Genomic DNA, 23,744 nt, shown 5'->3' with positions numbered 1-23,744 from the left:
TGTGTCTCTCTGGCGCCCCCTGCAGTCAGATGTTTGGAAGTGCAGAGAAGCTTCCACCCATCGTCCAGTACAGGCCCCAGAGGTCCTACAACCGATCAACCATTGAAATCACACGTACGTTAATAAAAGTTATACTCTAATCTATACTTTATGTTCCTATTAACATAAATTGGATAATTGTTTTATATCTATATCCACAGCCCAATAATAACAATATGAGCTCTATTTTCCCGTCTTGGTCTCCCTCTGTAGTTGGTAACCTGGGTGTGAGTGATGAGCTCCAAGCCAAACTACAGGACTTCATGATTATGAGAAACCTGCTTTCCATCGGGAAGGTTCTGGGACAGGGTGAGGATGACATTCATTTTATTATTTATTGCACAAAATGATTAGCCTCTTTATATTATAAAGTAGGTGGAATAAAACATTTTCTCAATCAAATGTAATTTCTTTGTTGCTACTTGTAATTTATTTCTGACTGTTCTCTCTATAGTAACCCATTGTTTATTGACCAGGTGAATTTGGCTCTGTTGTGGAGGGACGTCTGAAACAACCGGACGGAGCGTCTGAGAAAGTGGCTGTGAAGACCATGAAACGTGAGTTTCTTCAACCACTGTCAGTTTACTTTAATTGGGCTTATCTAACGATGCCCATTCATTTTATGTCAGATTCAGAGAGATGAATTCCACAGCCTGGTCCCAGATCTGTTGGGCCGTATAACCAGCCCCAATGGCGTTCATGCCATTTTTGGCATACCAATGACCACAGGAATTGGCAAGACAGCGCAAACAGATCTAAGACCAGACTAAATAACACATACAATTTATATTAATGTCCTCTTTGTTTTCTAGTGGATAACTTCTCCCAGAGGGAGATAGAGGAATTCCTGAATGAGGCTGCTTGCATGAAGGACTTTGACCACCCTAACGTCATCAGGCTGCTAGGTACCGTAGGTCTTCTCTACTGCCATCATAGGCCATCCGGCTCAGTCCTGGTCCGTTGAAGACAAATGACTTTGTAACCTGTAAACAGGTTAATATTATATGGTATTAACCTGGTATTCCATTGACCTGCTCCTACTAGGTGTTTGTCTTGAGGCGGGGTCTTGTCACTTCCCCAAGCCCATGGTGATCCTGCCCTTCATGAGGTATGGAGACCTCCACAGCTTCCTGCTGCGCTCACACCTCGGAGACAATCCATTGGTGAGCTATCCGATGCTTTCTGAGGACCACATTGGAAAGAAATGCTGTGTTGTCTGAATATGGTTAATGATGTTGTAATTTCTTCTTCTTCTTCTTCTAGTTCCTGCCCATTCAGACGCTCCTGAAGTTTATGATTGACATCGCCATGGGGATGGAATACCTCAGTGGGCGGAACTTCCTCCACCGCGACTTGGCTGCACGCAACTGCATGTAAGTTTACAATTCCCCTGAACCAGAGCCATATATATATATATACACAGTGCCTTGCAAAAGTATTCATCCCCCTTGGTGTTTTTCCTATTTTGTTGCATTACAACCTATAATTTAAATGGATTTTTATTTGGATTTCATGTAATGGACATACACAAAATAGTCCAAATTGGTGAAGTGAAATGAAAAAAATAACTTGTTTCAAATCATTCTAAAATATAAATAACGGAAAAGTGGTGCGTGCATATGTATTCACCCCCTTTGCTATGAAGCCCCTAAATAAGATCTGGTGCAACCAATTACCTTCAGAAGTCACATAATTAGTTAAATAAAGTCCACCTGTGTGCAATCTAAGTGTCACATGATCTGTCACATGATCTCAGTATATATACACCTGTTCTGAAAGGGCCCAGAGTCTGCAACACCACTAAGCAAGGGGCACCACCAAGCAAGCAGCACCATGAAGACCAAGGAGCTCTCCAAACAGGTCAGGGACAAAGCTGTGGAGTAGTACAGATCAGGGTTGGGTTCTAAAAAAATATCTGAAACTTTGAACATCCAACGGAGCACCAATAAATCCATTATTAAAACATGGAAAGACCAGGCCGCCCACCAAAACTCACGGACCAGGCAAGGAGGGCATTAATCAGAGAGGCAGGGGGGTGAATAGTTATGCACGCTCAAGTTTTCAGTTTTTGTCTTATTCCTTGTTTGTTTCACAATAAAAAATAATTTGCATCTTCAAAGTGGTAGGCATGTTGTGTCAATCAAATGATACAAACCCCCAAAAAATCAATTTTAATTCCAGGTTGTAAGGCAACACAATAGGAAAAATGCCAAGGGGAGTGAATACTTTCGCAAGCCACTGTGTATGTGTATGTATGTATATATATATATATATATATATATTACACACACACACACACAGTACCAGTCAAAAGTTTGGACACACCTACTCATTCAAGGGTTTTTCTTTATTTTTACTATTTTTGACATTGTAGAATAATAGTGAAGACAACAAAACTATGAAATAACAAATATGGAATCATGTAGTAACCAAAAAAGTGTTATTTGAGATTCTTCAAATAGCCACCCTTTGCCTTGATAACAGCTTTGTACACTCTTGGCATTCTCTCAACCAGCTTCACCTGGAATGCTTTTCCAACAGTCTTGAAGGAGTTCCCACATATGCTGAGCACTTGTTGGCTGCTTTTCCTTCACTCTGCCGTCCGACTCATCCCAAACCATCTCAATTGGGTTAAGGTCGGGGGATTGTGGAGGCCAGGTCATCTGATGCAGCACTCCATCACTCTCCTTCTTGGGAAAATATCCCTTACACAGCCTGGAGGTGTGTTGGGTCATTGTCCTGTTGAAAAACAAATGATAGTCTCACTGCTGTGGTAGCCATGCTGGTTAAGTGTGCCTCGAATTCTAAATATATCACAGACAGTGTCACCAGCAATGCACCCCCACACCATAACACCTCCTCCTCCATGCTTTACGGTGGGAACTACACATCCGTTCACCCACACCGCGTCTCACAAAGACACAGCGGTTTGAACCAAAAATCTCCAATTTGGACTCCAGACCAAAGGACACATTTCCACCGGTCTAATGTCCATTGCTCGTGTTTCTTGGCCCAAGCAGGTCTCGTCTTCTTATTGGTGTCCTTTAGTAGTGGCTTCTTTGCAGCAATTCGACCATGAAGGCCTGATTCACACAGTCCCCTCTGAACAGTTGATGTTGAGATTTGTCTGTTACTTGAACTCTGTGAAGCATTTATTTGGGCTGCAATTTCTGAGGCTGGTAACTCTAATTAACTAATCCTCTGCAGCAGAGGAAACTCTGGGTCACCAGAACAGCTTCATTGCACCGTGGCATAGATTCTACAAGTCTCTGGAACTCTATTGGAGGGATGCGACACCATTCTTCCATGAGAAATTCCATAATTTGGTGTCTTGTTGATGGTGGTAGAAAACGCTGTCTCAGGCGCCACTATAGAAGCTCCCATAAGTGTTCAATTGGGTTGAGATCTGGTGACTGAGACGGCCATGGCATATGGTTTCCATAATTTTCATGCTGATCAAACCATTTAGTGACCGCTCGTGCCCTGTGGATGGGGGGCATTGTCATCCTATGGGGTGATAGCCATGGTAGCCAAAATAATGGCATGCTCAGCATTTCTATACATGACCAGTGGCGACCCGTCATTCAGGGCAGGTGGGGCAGAGCCACCTCTTTACCTCTTTTTGAGCCTGTTTTGCATGTTATTTTGGCATAGATATTTGTCACATATCAGTTCGTAAACAATGTACAAATATATATATAATTGAGGTAATAAAGCCGCATACAAACGTGGTCTCTTTTTTGCTTTCTTGAGTAAGGCAGCTCCAAAATTCAGGCATTTCAGCCTAGCTCAGTGCTTTCTGTGGTGGTGGGGCAGCCAGCGGAAAATACGGAGCGTAGGAGTTGGTAATGTTCTCTAGTTGCGCCGTGATTGGCTCAGTGTTCTGTCACTCATGGGAACACTACGTCACCGCAAAATCTACGGGGAGAGCTCGAAAATTCAAGCCCCTTGGGTGCTGCCATAGAGTTACATTAAAGTGCCCATCCAAGAAGGCTCAAGGTCATTGGCCACAAATAAAATGATGTCAAATCACATTATATCTACAGTAGCTTTGATTGGACTGATCAAATCTTAGCTAGCAAGCTAGCAGTCATCATCATGAATCAAGTCGACAATCTACTGGCAAATCCTTTTCAATCCTTGTCATATGAAGAGAAATAATGAAGAGAAATTATAGATAAAACGTATCGGTGCTCATCGGCCATTGGACATGAACATTTACACAATAAGTTGGAAATCGCAAATTCAACAATGAGTGGTATGTAAGGAATCAGTGGCTAACTGCAAGCATTGCAAAGTAATCACTAGCCTGCTATTCAGTGGATGGAAGTGTGGTCTAAGTCTGGGTTAAAGGTCTCTTTTCCAAGCTTAAAAGGATAAACATTCAACATTGGCCATGCTATCAATCCAGCATGACTTCTTCCGCTTTCAAAACAACTGGAAACTCGGAACTGGGAAATCTCAGACTTTAGTGAGTTCAAAACAACTGGGAACTCTGAAAAAAAACTAGCTCCGACTGGGAAAATAAGTTTTGAACGGTCATCCAACTCAGAATTCCAAGTCGGGAACTCGGGCCTCTTTCTAGAGCTCCGACCTGAAGTTCACTAACGTCATGATTCAACCTTGTCTTTTTTCTGAGTTCCCAGTTGTCTTGAAAGCACCATGAATCCAGTGTTACTGTCCACCACATTACCAAACTCACTGTTACTGTCCACCACATTACCATACTCACTGTTACTGTCCACCACATTACCATACTCACTGTTACTGTCCACCACATTACCATATTACCAAACTCACTGTTACTGTCCAACATATTACCAAACTCACTGTTACTGTCCACCATATTACCATATTACCATATTACCATACTCACTGTTACTGTCCACCATATTACCATATTACCATACTCACTGTTACTGTCCACCATATTACCATACTCACTGTTACTGTCCACCATATTACCATATTACCATACTCACTGTTACTGTCCACCATATTACCATATTACCATACTCACTGTTACTGTCCACCATATTACCATACTCACTGTTACTGTCCACCATATTACCATACTCACTGTTACTGTCCACCATATTACCATAATACCATACTCACTGTTACTGCCCACCATATTACCATATTACCATACTCACTGTTACTGTCCACCATATTACCATATTACCATATTACCATACTCACTGTTACTGTCCACCATATTACCATACTCACTGTTACTGTCCACCATATTACCATAATACCATACTCACTGTTACTGTCCACCATATTACCATATTACCATACTCACTGTTAATGTCCACCATATTACCATATTACCATACTCACTGTTACTGTCCACCATATTACCATATTACCATACTCACTGTTACTGTCCACCATATTACCATATTACCATACTCACTGTTACTGTCCACCATATTACCATACTCACTGTTACTGTCCACCATATTACCATACTCACTGTTACTGTCCACCATATTACCATAATACCATACTCACTGTTACTGCCCACCATATTACCATATTACCATACTCACTGTTACTGTCCACCATATTACCATACTCACTGTTACTGTCCACCATATTACCATATTACCATACTCACTGTTACTGTCCACCATATTACCATACTCACTGTTACTGTCCACCATATTACCATATTACCATACTCAATGTTACTGTCCACCACATTACCATATTACCACACTCACTGTTACTGTCCACCATATTACCATATTACCATACTCACTGTTACTGTCCACCATATTACCATATTACCATACTCACTGTTACTGTCCACCACATTACCATATTACCACACTCACTGTTACTGTCCACCATATTACCATATTACCATATTACCATACTCACTGTTACTGTCCACCATATTACCATATTACCATATTACCATACTCACTGTTACTGTCCACCATATTACCATACTCACTGTTACTGTCCACCATATTACCATATTACCATACTCACTGTTACTGTCCACCATATTACCATAATACCATACTCACTGTTACTGTCCACCATATTACCATATTACCATACTCACTGTGTCATCTTGTGAGGTGGATGTGGGGTGAAGTCAGGCGCAGGACACCGAAGCTAAGTCCAAAAGTTTAATAAAGACAGATCCCAAAAACAAGGAACGGCCTCTAAACAAAGGAGGCGGAAATAATGCGCAATTACGCAAAACATGCGTAAAATACACAGAACACAAAACCCGACACGAAAACACAAACGACAGGAGAAATAACAACACACAACTAATCCATACAAACACAGGGAACTTATAGGACACGTAATCATCACAAATCAGACACAGGTGCTAAGGACAGACAAAAGCAATCACACATGGAATCATCCAACGATGGCAGCTAGTACTCCGGGGACGGCGAACGCCTTTGCCTGCCCGAACCAGGAGGAGGAGCAGTCTCGGCCGAAACCGTGACAGTACCCCCCCCTTGACGCGCGGCTCCAGCCGTGCGCCGACCCCGGCCTCGGGGACGGCCAGGAGGACGCGGACCCGGGCGCGTGGGATGCCCATGGTGGAATTCTGTCAGGAGGGATGGATCGAGGATGTCCCTCCTGGGCACCCAGCACCGTTCCTCCGGACCGTACCCCTCCCACTCCACGAGATATTGGAGACCACTCCTCCGGCGCCTGGAGTCCAAGATGGTCCGGACCCTGTACGCCGGGACCCCCTCGATGTCTAAAGGGGGCGGAGGGGTCTCTCCTATCTCTTCCTCTTGGAGTGGGCCAGCTACCACCGGCCTGAGAAGAGACACATGGAATGAGGGGTTAATATTTTTATACTCTATAGGTAGTTGTAACCTGTAACACACCTCGTTCAATCTTCTCAGGACTTTGAAGGGCCCCACAAACCGCCGACCCAGCTTCCGGCAGGGCAGGCGGAGGGGCAGGTTTCGAGTCGAGAGCCAGACTCGATCTCCCGGTGCGTACACCGGGCCCTCACTGCGGTGGCGATCGGCGCTCGCCTTCTGTTGACGGATGGCACGCTGCAGATGGACATGGGCAGCGTCCCACGTCTCCTCCGAGCGCCGAATCCACTCGTCCACCGCAGGAGCCTCGATCTGGCTCTCGTGCCATGGCGCCAGGACCGGCTGATAACCTAAGACACACTGGAAAGGTGTTAAATTGGTGGAGGAGTGGCGGAGAGAGTTCTGGGCTATCTCTGCCCAGGGGAGGAACCTCGACCACTCCTCCGGCCGGTCCCGGCAATGGGACCTCAAAAACCTACCCACATCCTGGTTTACTCGTTCCACCTGCCCATTACTCTCTGGGTGGTACCCCGAGGTAAGGCTCACCGAGACCCCCAACCGTTCCATAAACGCCCTCCAAACTCTGGAGGTGAACTGGGGACCCCGGTCAGACACTATATCCTCGGGGACCCCATAGTGCCGGAACACATGGGTGAACAGGGCCTCAGCGGTTTGTAGGGCAGAAGGGAGACCCGGCATAGGAAGGAGACGACAGGCCTTAGAAAACCGATCCACAACGACCAAAATGGTGGTATTCCCCTGGGAGGGGGGTAGATCGGTAACGAAATCTACCGAGAGGTGGGACCATGGTCGTTGTGGAACGGGCAGGGGATGTAGCTTACCCCTGGGCAAATGTCTAGGTGCCTTACACTGGGCACACACCGAGCAGGAGGAGACATAAACCCTCACATCCTTAGCTAACGTTGGCCACCAGTACTTCATGCTAAGACAGTGCACGGTCCGGCCAATACCTGGATGTCCAGAGGAGGGTGATGTATGAGCCCAATAGATAAGTCGATCACGAACCTCGAGCGGAACGTACGTCCGCCCCACAGGACACTCGGGGGGAGTAGGGTCGGTACGCTGTGCCCGCTCGATTTCCGCATCGACCTCCCACACCACCGGAGCCACCAAACAAGACTCCGGCAATATGGAAGTAGGCTCGTTAGACCTCTCCTCTGTGTCATACCGCCGGGACAGGGCGTCTGCCTTAGCATTCTGGGACCCCGGGATGTATGTGATCTTGAAAACAAATCGGGTTAGGAACATGTTCCACCTAGCCTGACGAGGGTTCAATCTCCTAGCTGCCCGGATGTACTCCAGGTTACGGTGATCTGTCAGAATGAGGAAAGGGTGTTGAGCCCCCTCAAGCCAATGCCTCCACACCTTTAGAGCCTGAACTACGGCTAACAGCTCCCTGTCCCCAACGTCATAGTTGCGCTCCGCCGAGCTGAGCTTCTTAGAGTAGAAGGCACAGGGGCGGAGTTTAGGTGGCACGCCGGACCGTTGTGACAGGACTGCCCCAATACCGGTCTCAGACGCGTCCACCTCTACTTGGAAGGGTAAAGAGGGATCCGGGTGCGCCAGCACGGGAGCCGAGGTGAACAGGTTCTTAAGTTTAACAAATGCCCTGTTCGCCTCAGCCGACCACTGCAAACGAACCGGACCCCCCTTTAGTAGAGATGTAATGGGAGCTGCAACCTGTCCAAAACCCCGAATAAACCTCCGGTAGTAATTAGCAAAACCCAAGAACCGCTGCACCTCTTTTACAGTAGTTGGAGTTTGCCAATTACGCACGGCCGATACCCGGTCTACCTCTATCTCCACACCAGACGCGGACAACCGATAACCCAAAAAGGAGACGGACTCCTGGAAGAACAGGCATTTCTCTGCCTTGACATACAAGTCATGCTCCAACAGTCTTCTCAACACTCGGCGCACCTGGGCTACATGCTCGGCTCGTGTAGCAGAGTACACTAGGATGTCGTCAATGTAAACTACTACACCCTGCCTATGCATGTCCCGGAAAATCTCGTCAACAAAGGATTGGAAGACTGAAGGAGCATTCATTAACCCGTATGGCATGACGAGATACTCGTAATGACCCGACGTTGTGCTAAATGCTGTCTTCCATTCATCCCCCCCCCTAATACGCACCAGATTATACGCGCTCCTGAGATCTAACTTTGTGAAGAAGCGCGCGCCACGTAATGACTCCGTCATCGTCGCAATCAGTGGCAGTGGGTAGCTGTATTTAACTGTAATCTGATTGAGACTACGGTAGTCAATACACGGACGCAATCCCCCATCCTTCTTCTTCACAAAGAAGAAACTCGAGGAAACCGGGGAAGTAGAAGGCCGTATGTATCCCTGTGCCAAGGACTCGGCTATGTACGTCTCCATAGCCGCTGTCTCCTCTTGAGACAGGGGATACACATGACTCCGTGGCAGGGCCGCTCCAGTTTGGAGATTTATCGCACAGTCCCCCTGTCTATGAGGAGGTAGCCGTGCTGCCCTTGATTTACTGAACGCAAGTGCTAAATCCTCATACTCAGGGGGAATGCGCAGTGCGGGCACTTGGTTCGGACTCTCTACCGAGGTCGCCCCTAAGGAAACACCTAGACATCTCCCTACACACTGGGCAGACCACTCCATAAGAGCCCTCTGTTGCCACGCTATGTTAGGATCATGGGTGCTTAACCAGGGAAGTCCCAACACCACGGGGTACGCAGGAGAATCAATCAGATAAAACTGAATGATCTCCTCGTGACCTCCCTGTGTTGTCATCGTCAGTGGTGCTGTGACCTCCCTGATCAGACCCGACCCCAACGGCCGGCTGTCTAAGGTGTGGACAGGAAACGGAGTTTCTACCGGCCGAAGGGGAATCCCTAACCTACCACAAAATGCCCGATCAATAAAGTTCCCAGCAGCGCCTGAATCTACTAGCGCCTTATGCTGGGAATGAGGTGCCACCTGTGGAAATCTCACAGGAATATTCATGTGACCAACAGAAAGCTCTGGGTAAGTGGGGCGCCTGCTTACCTGAAATGACTCCCCAGTGCGCGGCCTGTTGTCACCTCTCCTAAGAGACCCTCCCCAGCACCTGGCCGCGGTGTGCCCTCCACGACCGCAGGTGGTGCAGGGGATGGCTCCCCTCGGGTTCCCTCTCCTCCTCTCTCTAGCGCCAGCACCCCCGATCTCCATAGGAATAGGCTCGGAGGTGCTGGAGGGCGAAATGGACGACCCCCACTCGGGACGTCCGCGGGTGGCCAGCAGGGTGTCTAGACGGATGGAAATGTCCACCAACTGGTCAAATGACAAGTTGGTGTCCCTGCAGGCTAGCTCACGACGAACGTCCTCTCGTAGGCTACACCTGTAGTGGTCGATGAGGGCCCTCTCATTCCACCCCGCATCCGCTGCTAGTGTCCGGAACTCCAGTGCGAACTCCTGGGCGCTCCTCTTCTCCTGTCGGAGGTGGAACAGACGCTCTCCCGCCGCTTTACCTTCCGGTGGATGATCGAAGACAGTCCTGAAGCGGCGGGAGAACTCCGCGTAGGTGATGGTTGCGGCGTCTATTCCCCTCCATTCGGCGTTGGCCCATTCCAACGCCTTGCCGGATAGACAGGAGATGAGGGCGGAGACGCTCTCGTATCCCGAGGGCGCCGGGTGTACAGTAGCCAGGTACAGTTCCACCTGTAGCAGAAATCCCTGACACCCGGCTGCAGAACCGTCATATGCCCCCGGGAGCGAGAGCCGAATACCACTGGGTTCCGGTGCTGAGAGAGGAGGACTGGCCGTTGGTGTTGGGATAGTGGGTGATGGCGTGGGCACTTCCCTAGTCACCAAACGACTCAGCTTGCTGGACACTTCGTCTATGGCGGTCTCAAGTTGCTGGAACAAGATGTCGTGAAAGCGTATCCGTTCATCCAGCAACCTGGATGCCGCCACTGCTCCTGCTGACTCCAGAATGGTGTGTTGTTCTGTCATCTTGTGAGGTGGATGTGGGGTGAAGTCAGGCGCAGGACACCGAAGCTAAGTCCAAAAGTTTAATAAAGACAGATCCCAAAAACAAGGAACGGCCTCTAAACAAAGGAGGCGGAAATAATGCGCAATTACGCAAAACATGCGTAAAATACACAGAACACAAAACCCGACACGAAAACACAAACGACAGGAGAAATAACAACACACAACTAATCCATACAAACACAGGGAACTTATAGGACACGTAATCATCACAAATCAGACACAGGTGCTAAGGACAGACAAAAGCAATCACACATGGAATCATCCAACGATGGCAGCTAGTACTCCGGGGACGGCGAACGCCTTTGCCTGCCCGAACCAGGAGGAGGAGCAGTCTCGGCCGAAACCGTGACACACTGTTACTGTCCACCATATTAACATACTCACTGTTACTGTCCACCATATTACCATATTACCATACTCACTGTTACTGTCCACCATATTACCATAATACCATACTCACTGTTACTGTCCACCATATTACCATATTACCATACTCACTGTTACTGTCCACCATATTACCATACTCACTGTTACTGTCCACCATATTACCATATTACCATACTCACTGTTACTGTCCACCATATTACCATACTCACTGTTACTGTCCACCATATTACCATAATACCATACTCACTGTTACTGTCCACCATAATACCATACTCACTGTTACTGTCCACCATATTACCATATTACCATACTCACTGTTACTGTCCACCATATTACCATAATACCATACTCACTGTTACTGTCCATCATATTACCATATTACCATACTCACTGTTACTGTCCACCATAATACCATATTACCATACTCACTGTTACTGTCCACCATATTACCATACTCACTGTTACTGTCCACCATATTACCATATTACCAAAGTGTCATTGTTATTTGAACACATTGCTCTAGACATTTTAAATAAATACCAAATGCTGATCTTGACTAGTCAACTTTGATCTGTTTGTAGTAAGTTGAATTGATTGATTGGTTGGTTGATGTGGTCCTACAGGCTGCGCGATGACATGACGGTGTGCGTGGCAGACTTCGGCTTGTCTAAGAAGATCTACAGTGGTGATTACTACAGGCAGGGCAGGATAGCCAAGATGCCTGTGAAATGGATCGCAGTGGAGAGCCTGGCTGACAGAGTCTTCACTGTAAAGAGTGATGTGGTAATGAGGTCCCCCCCCCACACACACACACACAGTGATGTGGTAAGGAAGGACTGAGAGAGCCTCCATCCGCTAGTTTTATTCCTTTACTGATGGTGGGAATACATGTGAATATGTCAGAGAAAGGAAAAGTACTGTTATTCCACTAACACTAGTTCCCTTCTGAAAAATGAATCAGCCAGCCCGTGAAGTTCAGCCCACAGCCACAGCTCTTAGAGTTGGAAAAGTCCTTGGGTAGCTTAACAGAGTTCTCAACATAATAAACTGCAAATGTGATACATGAAATTACACATTAAACACATTAACAGTTCTCAGCTCACATTATATAGATGCATGTAACATTATATTTTAGTGGTAGTTAGCATAACCTAGGAACCCAAAACCAAATATTGCATGTGTGAAGGCCAGCTACTCGATTTTAGTGTGTGGTGTGTGGTGTGTGTGTGTGTGTGTGTGTGTGTGTGTGTGTGTGTGTGTGTGTGTGTGTGTGAATATAATTGTGTGTCTTCTTGCAGTGGGCGTTTGGTGTGGCCATGTGGGAGATAGCGACGCGGGGCATGACGCCATACCCTGGCATCCAGAACAATGAGATTTATGACTACCTACTGGAGGGCCACAGGCTGAAGCAGCCAACTGACTGCCTAGATGAACTGTGAGTGTTTATCTTCTGTCTACATGGTTTGGGCTTTAGTGGATAGGAACATGTTGCCTGGTCCCGGATCTGTTTGTGCTGTGTTGCCAACTCCTAAGGTCATTGTCAATTAATATTGACCATACAGCACAAACAGATCTGGGACCAGGCTAAGGAACATTATGATACAGCCAGGACAATATAGACCAACTGAAGAAGAAGTCATGTCAGCAACTCTAACGCTCCCCAGTGGTTTATTAACACACAAAACAGACATCATTTGAATGATGATTTACATTTTAGCGGAAATCTAATAGCATAATGCAAAAATCCCCTGTCAGTTGGATCCGCCTCAATCCACCACTTCCGCATCTGAGATGAAAGGTGACGGAGCTAGAGCGGTGTTTGTCAGACCATGAGACATCCCGAAAATCGGTCTTCTAACAAAATCTTCAGTAGCGTCCGAACGGTTTGGCCGTTTTGCTCTGCGACCCCCACAAGCTTCTTGGGGCTCGTCTGAATTTGGTACAGCCGATCTGCCAACTTCTGTCGGTAGCGTCTGAACAGTTTGTGCTACACACTAATATGAGCCCTCTGTGTAAAGGTGAGACTCTCACAAACACGTACATGTTTTCCTCTAGGACGCCCACAGGTCTCATAAGACTCGTCTGAAGGTCCCCCGGTACCAGTTGAAAAAATGAATGGAAGTATGGAGACTGTTTAGTGCCAAAAATAAGGGGTTCCTTCCTTTTGATTTGTTGGGGGGACTATCTGTTGTTCCATGCGTTTGTATGGGCTAATAGCAATAAGGCCCCAAAATGTTTTTCATCAAATATATACAGTGGGGAAAAAAAGTATTTAGTCAGCCACCAATTGTGCAAGTTCTCCCACTTAAAAAGATGAGAGAGGCCTGTCATTTTCATCATAGGTACACTTCAACTATGACAGACAAATTGAGAAAACAAATTCCAGAAAATCACATTGTAGGATTTTTAATGAATTTATTTGCAAATTATGGTGGAAAATAAGTATTTGGTCACCTACAAACAAGCAAGATTTCTGGCTCTCACAGACCTGTAACTTCTTCTTGAAGAGGCTCCTCTGTCCTCCACTCGTTACCTGTATTAATGGCACCTGTTTGAACTTGTTATCAGTATAAAAGACACCTGTCCACAACCTCAAACAGTCACACTCCAAACTCCACTATGGCCAAGACCAAAGAGCTGTCAAAGGACACCAGAAACAAAATTGTAGACCTGCACCAGGCTGGGAAGACTGAATCTGCAATAGGTAAGCAGCTTGGTTTGAAGAAATCAACTGTGGGAGCAAGTATTAGGAAATGGAAGACATACAAGACCACTGATAATCTCCCTCGATCTGGGGCTCCACGCAAGATCTCACCCCGTGGGGTCAAAATGATCACAAGAATGGTGAGCAAAAATCCCAGAACCACACGGGGGGACCTAGTGAATGACCTGCAGAGAGCTGGGACCAAAGTAACAAAGCCTACCATCAGTAACACACTACGCCGCCAGGGACTCAAATCCTGCAGTGCCAGACGTGTCCCCCTGCTTAAGCCAGTACATGTCCAGGCCCGTCTGAAGTTTGCTAGATTGCATTTGGATGATCCAGAAGAGGATTGGGAGAATGTTATATGGTCAGATGAAACCAAAATAGAACTTTTTGGTAAAAACTCAACTCGTCGTGTTTGGAGGACAAAGAATGCTGAGTTGCATCCAAAGAACACCATACCTACTGTGAAGCATGGGGGTGGAAACATCATGCTTTGGGGCTGTTTTTCTGCAAAGGGACCAGGACGACTGATCCGTGTAAAGGAAAGAATGAATGGGGCCATGTATCGTGAGATTTTGAGTGAAAACCTCCTTCCATCAGCAAGGGCATTGAAGATGAAACGTGGCTGGGTCTTTCAGCATGACAATGATCCCAAACACACCGCCCGGGCAACGAAGGAGTGGCTTCGTAAGAAGCATTTCAAGGTCCTGGAGTGGCCTAGCCAGTCTCCAGATCTCAACCCCATAGAAAATCTTTGGAGGGAGTTGAAAGTCTGTGTTGCCCAGCGACAGCCCCAAAACATCACTGCTCTAGAGGAAATCTGCATGGAGGAATGGGCCAAAATACCAGCAACAGTGTGTGAAAACCTTGTGAAGACTTACAGAAAACGTTTGACCTGTGTCATTGCCAACAAAGGGTATATAACAAAGTATTGAGAAACTTGTGTTATTGACCAAATACATATTTTCCACCATAATTTGCAAATAAAATCATTACAAATCCTACAATGTGATTTTCTGGAGAAAAAAAATCTCATTTTGTCTGTCATAGTTGACGTGTACCTATGATGAAAATTACAGGCCTCTCTCATCTTTTTAAGTGGGAGAACTTGCACAATTGGTGGCTGACTAAATACTTTTTTTCCCCACTGTACACTACCAGTCACTGTACACTACCTCATGAAGCTGGTTGAGAGAATGCCAAGAGTGTGCAAAGCTGTCATCAAGGCAAAGGGTGGCTATTTGAAGAACCTCACATAAAATATATTTTGATTTGTTTAACACTTGTTTTTGGTTACTACATGATTCCATATGTGTTATTTCATAGTTTTGATGTCTTCACTATTATTCTACAATGTAGAAAAAAAGTAAAAATAACGAAAAACCCTTGAATGAGTAGGTGTGTCCAAACTTTTGACTGGTACTGTATATATATTTTTAACTGAACTACACTCTACTGTACTCTACTGTACTGTACTGTCCACACTTGTGAATCCAACTGTGGTTTGTGGTCAGCGTTCAACACCATGGTGTCCTCCAAGGTCCTCACTAAGCTCAGGACACTGGGACTGAACAACTCCCTCTGCAACTGGATCCTGGACGCGGCCCAGGTGGTGATGGTAGGCAACAAGACATCTGCCACGCTGACCCTCAACACGTGAGGCATGCTTAGTCCCCTCCTGTACTCCCTGTTCACCCACGACTGCGCGGCAGCGCACAACTCCAATGCCATCATTAGGTTTGCTGACGACACGATGGTGGTAGGCCTGATCACCGACGACAATGAGACAGCCTATAGGGAGGAGGTCAGAGACCTGGCAGTGTGGTTCCAGGACAACAACCTCTCCCTCAACGTCAGCAAGACAAAGGAGCTGATCGTGGACGGGGCTGTAGTGGAACAGGTCGAGAGCTTCAAGTTCCTCGGTGTCCAAATCACAAAGTAATTAACATAGTCCACACACACCAACACAGTCGTGAAGAAGGCATGACAACGCCTCTTCCCCCTGAAGAGGCTGAAAAGATTTGGCATGGGCCCTCAGATCCTCAAAACGTTCTATAGCTGCACCATTGAGAGCATCTTGACTGGCTGCATCACCGATTGGTATGGCAACTGCTCGGCCTCCGACCGCAACGCGCTACAGAGGGTAGTCCGTACAGCCCAGTACATCACTGGGGTCAAGCTCTCTGCCATCCAGGACCTCTATATCAGGTGGTGTCAGAGGAAGGTCCTACAAATGTCAAAGACTCCAGCCACCCAAGTCATAAGCTGTTCTCTATGCTACCGCACGGCAAGCAGTACCAATGCACCAACTACCCCCAAGCCTTAAGACTGCTAAATAGTTAACCAAATAGCTACCTGGACTCGTCACATACGCTTTGCTACTGTTTATTATCTATCCTGTTGCCTAGTCACTTTACCCCTACCTATATGTACATGTTTACGTCAACTATCTCGTACCCCTGCACATCGACTCAGTACTGGTACCCCATGTATACAGCCATCGTTACTCATTGTGTATTTATTCCTTGTGTTATTATTTTTCTATGATTTATATTTTTCTCTCTGCACTGATGGGAAGGGCCCGTAAGTAAGCATTTCACTGTTAGTCTATACCTGTTGTTAGCGAAGCATGTGACAAAATGTGATTTGATTTGACTACTATAATTTCTCCCATTGTAGCCAATTCAATTGCAGAAATTACGTTACCGATTATTCTTATTTGGGGGGGGGGGGTTCCGTTACTGATTTGGTAACGGAATTTTGAGTTTGCATCACTTAATAATTCATAAACATTGAAATCAGTAAAAACACTACAACTAATTGATAGGTCTACCTTTACTTGTTACTTCTGTGAACTTTCATTATCCTCCCTCCTCATGAGGGAAAGAAATTAGAAAATATCTTAAAGATACAGTATGTGGGTTTTTGGTAATGGAATCTCAAGACCCAAGGCAAGTTTCGAACTTACAGAAGGCAAATCATTTATCCAAAACTAAATATAAGTGTTGATATTAGTTGGCAGGGTCTTTACTTTACCCCCACTGGTGGTATATAAGCGTGGTCGCAATATTAGGCATAGCTTAGTGAGATCTGACTTGCCCCCTGAGCCCACACAGACACTCTTGACACACATTCCAAATGGGAACTACAAATGTGGCTCATGTGCACAGTGCAATAGCACTACGAAAACCTCCTTCTTCAGGCACCCACATACAGGTCAAAAAATCCCTGTTACGGGTATCATCTCATGCAAGACAAAGGGAGTGATCTATCTCATCACCTGTACATGTGGGAAAGCCTATGTAGGACAAACGAAAATACAGTTAAAACAACGCATATCTGAACACCACAGCTCAATCAGGTGTAAGAACACTGACTATCCAGTAGCAGCCCACTTTGTTGAAGCTAACCATCCCATCTCCTCCCTCAAATACACAGGTATTGAGCATGTTGGTCTACCAAGGAGAGGAGGTAACATGGAGATCCTACTACTACAGAGGGAGGCCTACTGGATATCCTATCTAAAAACACTGACCCCTAGTGGTCTGAATATTGACCCCTAGTGGTCTGAATATTGACCCCTAGTGGTCTGAATATTGACTTTGATCTCAGGCCCTTCTTATGAACAATTATATTTTTGGTGAACAGGTCTTGAGAAGTAATGCCGAAACATTGGTGGTTTTTTACCCAATCATTACTGGGAGTTTATACATAGTATGCGACTCTCTTTATTTGTTTTTAAGGGTCTTTACTTATTGTGTTTTGATGTATTTCGAAAAACCTTTTAAGACTTTTTCTGGTAAATGTTTTCTAAGACTCCTTTTCCATCTGTTTGACCAGAAATAAAGCCTTTGCTTTTTGCTTATTCCTAATTTTTAGGATGGAAAATGGTTGAACAATGTATATACAGTTGAAGTCGGAAGTTTACATACACGTTAGCCAAATACATTTAAACTCAGTTTTTCACAATTCCTGACATTTAATCCTAGTAAAAATTCCCTGTTTTAGGTCAGTTATGATCACCACTTTATTTTAAGAATGTAAAATGTCAGAATAATAGTAGAGTGATTTATTTCAGCTTTTATTTCTTTCATCACATTCCCAGTGGGTCAGAAGTTTACATACACTCAATTTGTATTTGGTAGCATTGCCTTTAAATTGTTTAACTTGGGTCAAACGTTTCGGGTAGCCTTCCACAAGCTTCCCACAATACAGTAAGTTGGGAGAATTTTGGCCCATTCCTCCTGACAGAGCTGGTGTAACTGAGTCAGGCTTGAAGGCCTCCTTGCTCGCACACGCTTTTTCAGTTCTGCCCACACATTTTCTATAGGATTGAGGTCAGGGCTTTGTGATGGTCACTCCAATACCTTGACTTTGTTGTCCTTAAGCCATTTTGCCACAACTTTGGAAGTATGCTTGAGGTCATCGTACATTTGGAAGACCCATTTGCGACCAAGCTTTAACTTCCTGACTGATGTCTTGAGATGTTGCTTCAATATATCCACATAATTTTCCTTCCTCATGATGCCATCTATTTTGTGAAGTGCACCAGTCCCTCCTGCAGCAAAGCACCCCCACAGCATGATGCTGCCACCCCCGTGCTTCACGGTTGGGATGGTGTTTTTCGGCTTGCAAGTACCCCCTTTTTCCTCCAAACATAACGATGGTCATTATGGCCAAACAGTTCTAATTTTGTTTAATCAGACCAGAGGACATTTATTCAAAAAGTACGATCTTTGTCCCCATGTGCAGTTGCAAACCGTAGTCTGGCTTTTTTATGGCGTTTTTGGAGCAGTGGCTTCTTCCTTGCTGTGCGGCCTTTCAGGTTATGTCGATATAGGACTTGTTTTACTGTGGATATAGATACTTTTGTACCCGTTTCCTCCAGCATCTTTAGAAGGTCCTTTGCTGTTGTTCTGGGATTTATTTGCAGTTTTCACACCAAAGTATGTTGATCTCTAGGAGACAGAACGCGTCTCCTTCCTGAGCGGTATGACGGCTGCGTGGTTCCATGGTGTTTATACTTGCGTACTATTGTTTGTACAGATGAACGTGGTACCTTCAGGCGTTTGGAAATTGCTCCCAAGGATGAATCAGACTTTTTTTTCTGAGGTCTTGGCTGATTTCTTTTGATTTTCCCATGATGTCAAGCAAAGAGGCACTGAGTTTCAAGGTAGGCCTTGAACTACATCCACAGGTACACCTCCAATTGACTCAAATTATGTCAATTAGCCTATCAGAAGCTTCTAAAGCCATGACATCATTTTCTGGAATTTTCCAAGCTGTTTAAAGGCACAGTCAACTTAGTGTATATAAACTTCTGACCCACTGGAATTGTGATACAGTGAATTATAAGTGAAATAATCTGTCTGTAAACAATTGTTGGAAAAATGACTTGTGTCATGCACAAAGTAGATGTCCTAACTGACTTGCCAAATCTATAGTTTGTTAACAAGAAATGTGTGGAGTGGTTGAAAAACAAGTTTTAATGACTCCAACCTAAATGTATGTAAACTTTCGACTTCAACTCTATGCCTTAATTTCAACAACAAAAATATAGACTCTTAGCTTTCACTTGACACCCAATTTGACATGCTCCTATGAACTTCACATGTTGGTGCTCATGGGTCCTTTTATATGGAAATGACATTATTCCTTCTCCTGTCCCCCTGTCTGTCCACCAGGTATGAGATCATGTACAGCTGTTGGCGTGCTGACCCCCTGGACCGCCCCGTCTTCACTCAGGTGAGAGAAATGCTGGGGAAGCTGCTCTAGACAAAGGTTGTGTCCCAAATGGCACCCTAGTACCCATGGGGCTCTGGTGAAAAGTAGTGCACTATATATGGAATAGGGTGCCATTTGGGATGCAAGCCATAGACAGACACCATGGTCAAAAGTAGTGCACTACACTTAGAAAAAAAAGATACAAAAAAAGATGTTTTATTGTCACATACACCGGATAGGTGTGGTGAAATTTTGTTTTACAGCAGGGGTGTCAAACTCATTCCATGGAGGGCCTAGTGTCTGCAGGTTTTCCCTTTCAATTAAGACCTAGACAACCAATTCATCAATCAAGTACAAGGGTGGAGCTAAAACCTGCAGACACTCGGCCCTCCTTGGAATGAGTTTGACAGGGTCAACCATGGTAGTCGGCACAGGATTAAGGGCCTTGCTCAAGGACATATCGGCAGATTTTTTTACCTTGTCGGCTCGGGTATTCGAACCAGTGACCTTTCGGTTACTGGCTCTACGCTAGGCTACCCTAGAACCTAAAAGGGTTTTCGGCTGTCCTCATAGAAGAACACTTATTGGTTCCAGGTAGAACCCTTTCCACAGAGGGTTGTACATGGAACCCAAAAATGTTCTACCTGGAACCAATAAGGGTTCTCCTATAAATTAGTCATTTAGCAGACGCTCCTATCCAGAACGACTTACAGTTAGTGAGTGCATACATTTTTCATACTGGCCCCCCGTGTGAATCGAACCCACAATCCTGGCGTTGCAAGCGCCACGCTCTACCAACTGAGCTACAGGAGGCCTATGGGGACAGCCAAAGAACCCTTTTGGAACCCTTTTTTATCTACATTTACATTTATATTTACGTCATTTAGCAGACGCTCTTATCCAGAGCGACTTACAAATTGGTGCATTCACCCTATAGCCAGTGGGATAACCACTTAACATTTTTTATTTTTTTTCGGGGGGGGGGGGGGGGGGGTAGAAGGATTACTTTATCCTATCCCAGGTATTCCTTAAAGAGGTGGGGTTTCAAATGTCTCCGGAAGGTGGTGAGTGACTCCGCTGTCCTGGCGTCGTGAGGGCGTCGTGAGGGCTTGTTCCACCATTGGGGTGCCAGAGCAGCGAACAGTTTTGACTGGGCTGAGCGGAAACTATGCTTCCGCAGAGGAAGGGGAGCCAGCAGGCCAGAGGTGGATGAACGCAATGCCCTCGTTTGGGTGTAGGGACTGATCAGAGCCTGAAGGTACGGAGGTGCCGTTCCCCTCACAGCTCCATAGGCAAGCACCATGGTCTTGTAACAGATGCGAGCTTCAACTGGAAGCCAGTGGAGTGTGCGGAGGAGCGGGGTGACGTGAGAGAACTTGGGAAGGTTGAACACCAGATGGGCAGCGGCATTCTGGATGAGTTGTAGGGGTTTAATGGCACAGGCAGGGAGCCCAGCCAACAGCGAGTTGCAGTAATCCAGACGGGAGATGACAAGTGCCTGGATTAGGACCTGTGCCGCTTCCTGTGTAAGGCAGGGTCGTACTCTCCGAATGTTGTAGAGCATGAACCTGCAGGATCGGGTCACCGCCTTGATGTTAGCGGAGAACGACAGGGTGTTGTCCAGGGTCACGCCAAGGCTCTTCGCACTCTGGGAGGAGGACACAACGGAGTTGTCAACCGTGATGGCGAGATCATGGAACGGGCAGTCCTTCCCCGGGAGGAAGAGCAGCTCCGTCTTGCCAAGGTTCAGCTTGAGGTGGTGATCCGTCATCCATACTGATATGTCTGCCAGACATGCAGAGATGCGATTCGCCACCTGGTTATCAGAAGGGGGAAAGGAGAAGATTAGTTGTGTATCGTCAGCGTAGCAATGATAGGAGAGGCCATGTGAGGATATGACAGAGCCAAGTGACTTGGTGTATAGCGAGAATAGGAGAGGGCCTAGAACTGAGCCCTGGGGGACACCAGTGGTGAGAGCACGTGGTGCGGAGACAGCTTCTCGCCATGCCACTTGGTAGGAGCGACCGGTCAGGTAGGACGCAATCCAAGAGTGAGCCGCGCCGGAGATGCCCAGCTCGGAGAGGGTGGAGAAGAGGATCTGATGGTTCACAGTATCAAAGGCAGCAGACAGGTCTAGAAGGACAAGAGCAGAGGAGAGAGAGTTTGTGTGTATATAACGAATAGGGTGCAATTTGACTGCGTAAATATGAATCTTCCCGTTTTCCCTTAGGTAAGAGAACTGTTGGAGAAGCTGACAGAGAAACTTCCAGAGGCTTCTACCAGCAAAGAGGACATCATCTACATTAACACCAGTTTCCCTGAGGAGGAGCATGGGGCTTGTGCGAACCCCCACCAGGATTTGCCGCTTTTGAGCTCCTCCCCTTCCTGCAATCATAGCAACCAATTCAGCCCCTCCCCTTCCTGTTGCCACCAGTTTAGCTCCTCCCCTTCCTGCAGCCAGAAGAGACCTGATCTCACCCTTTCCAGTTCCTTCTCCTCCTGCAGTCAAAGTCAGAGACCAACTAACAGAGATCTGGTGACAGCGGACATCCACGAGTGTAAGGAAGATGATCGTGACGTTGTTGTCATCTCTAATGCCAATCGGAGTGGGGACCCTGCTGTCGCCATGACCACGGCAACAACAGCAGTAGCAGCTGTGGACAGTGACACTCCCCTGTTCTCGAGGGAGGGCTTGTGTGGGGCTATGGGTGGAGCTACTCGTGACTCAGTGGGTGATGTCACTGGAATGGAGCAGCACGCGAGTGACACCACGCTGTTACTCTGAAGAGCGTGGAATATTGGGACTACGAATCCAGGGATTTTAAACCAGAAAGATAAAATAAAAGCTCTCTCTCAGGCATCATGTCTGATGATAATACATATCCTTCTTGTCTGCACTCTGGTCTGTTGAGGACATTATAGGTATGGTAATGACCCTGCCGTTGATGAGCACGATTACCGCTCACCCAAGGGAGCTAGCTTTCTTGGAGCAGCGGTAACGTGTCTGGCTCTGGACACTATGGTACTGGGTTTGAATCACGCCTCGGAATATCGTGCTACTCCCTCATTTTGTTACAGTATGAAGAGATGTTACTGTGGATCATGAGCACATAGGCCTTCTGCTTGGTGCAGCATGTGCAGTCTGGAGTTGCTACACTTCCTGTTTCAACAAGGATCTGCCCTGTTTCCATAGAAATATAATCCCTATTTCTATGATTCTGTCTTGTGGCATGATTAAAACAGTATTATAGGCTTGTCTATTCCCCAATGCTTTGCATTGAAATAATTCTGACCAGTTTTCCAGTGGATATTTATACCTAAAATGGTTATTAATGCAAGAGATGTACATAAGAGATGCTACATTTGCACATCTCTCTTATAGTATACAGTATTTCCAATGAAATAAGCAATGCTCAAGAATGAAGTCAGATATTGAAAGCTGTGAACAAGGCATAAATATGGCTAACCACTGTTATAAGTCATTAGTACTACACTCCCATTACAATCAAGAGGCCAACTAAACGTTTGCATTCAAACTGTATGTACAATGCCTTTTATATATTGAAGTATTTTTTAAGTGGCATTGTGTATATGAACTTTACCTACTAAGTGTATATATAGTATTGTGTACATATGATGTTTTATAGTCTGAAAAAAAAGAAACCGTTTTGGGTCTCCGAGGACCCTGTACAGCCTTGAGGCACTCCACCAAGGTTAGGCAGTGGACCCGTGAATGTGCACAAGATCTAATAGTTTAAATTAAAGATTTTAATGCAAGTACAACTTTTGTTAAATATAGTCAATGTTGATATTGACTTGTTAGTGATTTGCATGATTTTGTCATGATGTAATAAACGATTGATTAAAAATAGCACATTTTTGTATTTGCAATCTGACCCTGAAAATAAATCCATCCTGGAATGAATAAAATACACACACAACATGATGATGACCAGAGAAAGGGAAATAAATAACAGATTTCAAGTTGCTATCGTTTTTATAAAGTATATTGTCACTGGCACTGCGTTACATGGTGTATGGTGCAA

The 23,744-nt window shown here is 45.8% G+C and overlaps 1 protein-coding gene across 1 annotated transcript in view; it reads left to right on the top strand.

The window, feature by feature from the left end:
* LOC311104455 (tyrosine-protein kinase Mer-like) overlaps positions 1–23,562 on the top strand; it is a gene marked incomplete at its 5' end in the record, with an annotated part of 53,063 nt that extends 29,501 nt beyond the window's left edge. Inside the window, 10 exons of the mRNA XM_084146295.1 lie at positions 26–114; positions 253–348; positions 516–596; positions 852–944; positions 1,084–1,202; positions 1,303–1,412; positions 11,891–12,050; positions 12,566–12,702; positions 19,659–19,719; positions 21,929–23,562. Coding sequence (XP_084002421.1) covers positions 26–114; positions 253–348; positions 516–596; positions 852–944; positions 1,084–1,202; positions 1,303–1,412; positions 11,891–12,050; positions 12,566–12,702; positions 19,659–19,719; positions 21,929–22,483 — 1,501 coding nt within the window. The 3' untranslated portion in view covers positions 22,484–23,562. The remainder of the gene's footprint in view (positions 1–25; positions 115–252; positions 349–515; positions 597–851; positions 945–1,083; positions 1,203–1,302; positions 1,413–11,890; positions 12,051–12,565; positions 12,703–19,658; positions 19,720–21,928) is intronic.
* Positions 23,563–23,744: the final 182 nt, after the last annotated feature.

This window comes from Coregonus lavaretus (assembly GCF_964263955.1).
Source record: "Coregonus lavaretus genome assembly, chromosome: 1".
Classification (NCBI taxonomy): domain Eukaryota; kingdom Metazoa; phylum Chordata; class Actinopteri; order Salmoniformes; family Salmonidae; genus Coregonus; species Coregonus lavaretus.
Note: the sequence above shows the minus strand (reverse complement) of the source record. Positions and strands in the feature narration are given on the sequence as shown.